The 4,634-nt window shown below is 51.2% G+C and overlaps 1 protein-coding gene across 1 annotated transcript; it reads left to right on the top strand.

The window, feature by feature from the left end:
• Positions 1-498: 498 nt before the first annotated feature.
• Positions 499-3,989, top strand: LOC108782234 (uncharacterized). The gene is made up of 4 exons (XM_018550454.1): positions 499-1,598; positions 1,666-2,391; positions 2,515-3,253; positions 3,396-3,989. The coding sequence occupies exons 1-4, from the start codon at positions 499-501 to the stop codon at positions 3,987-3,989; spliced, it is 3,159 nt and encodes a 1,052-aa protein (XP_018405956.1).
• Positions 3,990-4,634: the final 645 nt, after the last annotated feature.

The raw sequence follows: 4,634 nt of genomic DNA, 5'->3' as shown, positions 1-4,634 counted from the left end.
ACTGCGCGATCGTGAGATAGACGGTGATCGCGGTGTGAAACGAGTAAGTATCAATGGAAGCCCCGTTTGGTGGTGGAAGTCCTTACGCGCACGACAAGACGCGTACACGCGATTGCGAGACGAGTGTAAGAATCGTGAAACGAAAAATACCAGTGCATCCGAAGATGATTTGTTGCGGAATATTGCAAAGAAACTTAATCGTTATTGTAGATGCATTGAAATGGACACGTATAGCGGTACAAGAGCTGAAGTGATGATGATAGGGGATATACGTATGCTCCTTGTAAATCGTGAAAGAAATCCTGCTATACAGAAACTACTTCGTGACAAGTGCGGTAGGGATAGTGGTGAATTTGAATGTCAGTGCTATAAGTGTTGGACAGCCGGCATGTATAATACCAAGGTACTGGATATGTATGACATTGTAAAAGCTGAACGATATTGCAAAACGTGCGAACGAGTAACGTGCAAGTGCTCCGAATAACTCTCTTTTCTAAAATGGAAGACTACGAGCATGCGGAACGCGAACTGCTCGAACATTGCGGTCGCGTCGCTACATTGAGCGAGTGTTTCGCGTGGTTGGAGCGGTGCAACGAGTGCATCGAGAGCCTCGAGTGTCGCGCCAAGCGTCCGCGTCTCACCGTCGGTCACAGACAATCCGCGGTGGCGAGGATCGCGCGACTCGTGGGTGCGCGAACAGTGTTGGAACAACGGTTCGTGCACGTAGGCCATGGAGTGGGTGGTGGTGGTGAACGCGAGAACGATAGATCTCTCGCTTGGCGCGAGATCGACGCCGCTTTCACCAATCGCGTTCTGACCGGTGCGGTTATAAACTCCAGGCATATCGAGCCTCGACAATTCCTCGAAGACGCCGAAAGTGTAGTGCTCGAGCGTGTGCGGGGCGCTATAGATACACATGGTAGCGTGAAGGTGAACACCGTCTTCAACGGCGAGTTCGTCGCGGGTGACAAACGCACAGTCATGGGGATAAACGGCAAAAACTGTGAACTCTATCGGTGCACCGATCTGCGCGAGTGGTACGCGTCGCGCGTTATCGAGCCCACGTTGGCGTCGCTCGAAGAGCACCAGGAACGCGACAGCGGGTGGGCGCTCTCGCGTATTCTGAACCTGACGGTTAACGTGAATAAACTCAATCCCATGCGCGCGGGGTGTCATTGTCGCGTTACATTGCCGGAAAAGTTTAAAAGGAAGGAAGCAGTGATCAACGTGCGATCCATGGACAATACGTGCTTCGCGTGGGCGGTGGTCGCTGCTTTGTACCCTGCGTACAATCATGTGGATCGTGAATCGTCGTATCCGCATTATTCCAAAGTGCTTAACTTCGCGGATATCGAGTTTCCGGTAACGCTCAAGGACGTTGCGAAATTCGAGCGGTCGAACGATATCTCGATTAACGTGTACGGCATCGAGGACGGGAACGAATTCCCTCTGCGGCTCACCGATTACAAGAGGGGCAGACACGTCAATTTATTGTACGTGCAAGACGGCGACGGCCATTTCGCATGCATCAAAAATCTGTCCCGTCTCGTCAGCACGCAAATTAATAAACATCATGGACAAAAGTACATTTGTGACCGGTAAGTATAAGAAAAAAATAAAAGAAACAGTAGTAAATATAATAATAATTGTGTATGGTCGTTTCAGATGCCTCCACTACTTCTCCAATGAAAAATTGGAGAGTCATGCGGTGGACTGCGGTAAAATGAACGAGTGCGCTATCCGCCTACCGGGCACAGACGACAAATGGCTGGAGTTCCGCAAGTACTGCAGGAAGGAGCGGGCGCCGTTCGTGGTATACGCCGACCTAGAGTGTGTGCTGAAGAAGACGGAAGACGCTGCTGGGTCGTCGTACGCGTACCAGCGGCACGAAGCGTTCAGTACAGCTTATTACGTGCACTGCTCGTACGACAGCACGTTATCCGAGTACAGATGTCGGCGGGGCAACGACTGCGTTAGTTTGTTCGCGAGCCAGCTAGAGGCGTTGGCGCACCGCGTGAAAAATATAATAACGACCAACCGGCCCATGGACTTTACGCGCGACGACTGGCGGAGATTCGACAGCGCGACGCACTGCCACATCTGCGAGAGGCCGTTCGCCCCGGGTGACGAGCGGGCGCGCGACCACTGTTACGTCACCAGGCGATACCGCGGTCCGGCGCACAAGGGATGCAACGTGAACTACAAGGACTCTCCGTACGTTCCGGTTGTGTTCCACAACCTGTCGGGGAACGACGCGCACTTCGTCGTACAGGAAATAGCTACGCAATTCCAGGGACAAGTGGATCTACTTCCCCTGACCAAGGAGAAGTACATTTCCTTCACGAAACACGTCAAAGACACCAATGACACCAGTGACAAAGATTCGCGAAAGTGCGTGAAACTACGATTCATAGACTCGTATAAGTTTCTGAGTGCGGGTCAAATTGGCGTCGTACCTCGACAAGGATAAACTGAAAATTGTGCGTTCCGAATTTTCGGCTCTATCGGACGAAGACTTCTGCTCACTCGTAAAGGGGTGTTTCCCTACGAGTACGTGGACAGCGTGGAGAGACTGAACGATACGCGCTTGCCGCCGCGCGAATCGTTCCACAGATCGCTGACGGGCGATACAGTGTCCGAGAGCGATTACGCGCACGCCGAGAACGTGTGGCAGCGGTTCTCCGTGCGAACGCTCGGCGAGTACAGTGATCTCTACTTAAAAACTGACGTCCTGTTGTTAGCCGATGTGTTTGAGAACTTTCGAGACAGTTGCATCGCGAGTTACGGACTCGATCCCGCGCATTACTACACCCTGCCCGGTTTCACGTGGGACGCGATGCTTAAACACACGAGCGTGAAGTTCGAATTACTCACAGACATAGATATGGTGATGTTCGTCGAGCGCGGCATACGCGGCGGTCTCAGCCAGTGTTCCGGCAGATACGCGCGGGCCAATAACAGGTACATGCAGGCGTACGACCTGTCGGAACCGTCGTCGTACCTCATGTATTACGACGTCAACAACCTGTACGGCTGGGCGATGTGCCAACCGTTGCCCCACGTCGACTTTGCATGGGTCGACGACGAGCAGAATTTCGACTATACTGTCGTCGCGTTGGATTCGCCCACCGGGTACATCCTCGAGGTGGATCTCGAGTATCCGCGGCGTCTCCACGACGCGCACGCCGACCTGCCGTTCTGCCCGACGCGCGCGAAGCCGCCCGGCAAGCGGGACTACAAGCTTCTCGCGACGGTAAGCGATAAGCAGCGGTACGTCGTTCACTATCGCAACCTGCAACAGTGCACGCGTCAAGGTCTTCGCGTAACGAAGATCCATCGAGTGTTGCGATTCGCGCAATCGGCCTGGCTCCGCGACCATCGAACTCAACACGCAGTTTCGAACGCGCGCGAAAAAAGATTTCGAGAAAAACCTGTACAAACTGATGAACAACGCGGTGTTAGGCAAGACGATGGAGAACGTGCGCGAACGCGTCGACGTTAAACTGGTGACGACATGGGAAGGACGGTACGGTGCTGAGGCGTTGATCGCGAAACCGAATTTCCACAGCCGCAGCGTCTTCGCGGAGAACCTGATAGCGGTCGAATTGCGGAAACTCGAGGTGAAATTCGACAAGCCTATCTACATGGGTATGTGCATCCTGGACATTTCGAAAACGTGCCTGTACGAGTTTCACCATGAGTACATGACGCCGCTGTTTCGCGATAGGTGCAAGATCGTGTACACCGACACGGACAGTCTGATCTACCATGTAGAGTGCGATGACGTGTACGAAACAATGAAACGCGACATCGACAGATTTGACACGGGCGACTATCCCGCGAACAACGCGTACGGTATGCCTCTCGCGAACAAGAAGGTGCTCGGTCTCATGAAGGACGAGAACAACGGCGCCTTCATGACCGAGTTCGTCGGGCTCAGAGCGAAGATGTGGATGGAAAGAGGAACACGAAGAAGGCGAAGGGGGTGAAGAGCAGCGTCGTAGCGCGGACGATATCGTTCGAGGATTACACCCGGTGCCTGAAGGAGGACATCGAAATGACGCGCAGGCAGGCGTGCATGCGATCCAAGTTACACCGGGTGTACACGGTGTCTGAGAAGAAGATCGCTCTGAGTCCGTACGACGACAAACGGTACGTCGTACCGGACTCGACGAACACCTTACCGTGGGGGCATTACCGGTAGTGTAGCTCGCGTATCGAGTGTTATGTACATATACTTTTACGTATGTTATACTTTTATATTGCGTTTTACCTATACTTAGACGTATTGAGTTTTATGTATCTTTTATATTGCGTTTTACCTATACTTAGACGTATTGAGTTTTATGTATCTTTTATATTGCGTTTTACCTATACTTAGACGTATTGAGTTTTATGTATCTTTTATATTGCGTTTTACCTATACTTAGACGTATTGAGTTTTATGTATCTTTTATATTGCGTTTTACCTATACTTAGACGTATTGAGTTTTATGTATCTTTTATATTGCGTTTTACCTATACTTAGACGTATTGAGTTTTATGTATCTTTTATATTGCGTTATACCTATACTCATACCTATACTCGTACTTAGACGTAATGAGTTTATACTTGTACTTATACTCATACCCAT

The sequence above is a fragment of the Cyphomyrmex costatus genome, unplaced genomic scaffold, assembly GCF_001594065.2.
Source record: "Cyphomyrmex costatus isolate MS0001 unplaced genomic scaffold, Ccosl1.0 scaffold973, whole genome shotgun sequence".
Classification (NCBI taxonomy): Eukaryota; Metazoa; Arthropoda; class Insecta; order Hymenoptera; family Formicidae; genus Cyphomyrmex; species Cyphomyrmex costatus.
This window is presented reverse-complemented; position numbering and strand designations above follow the sequence as displayed.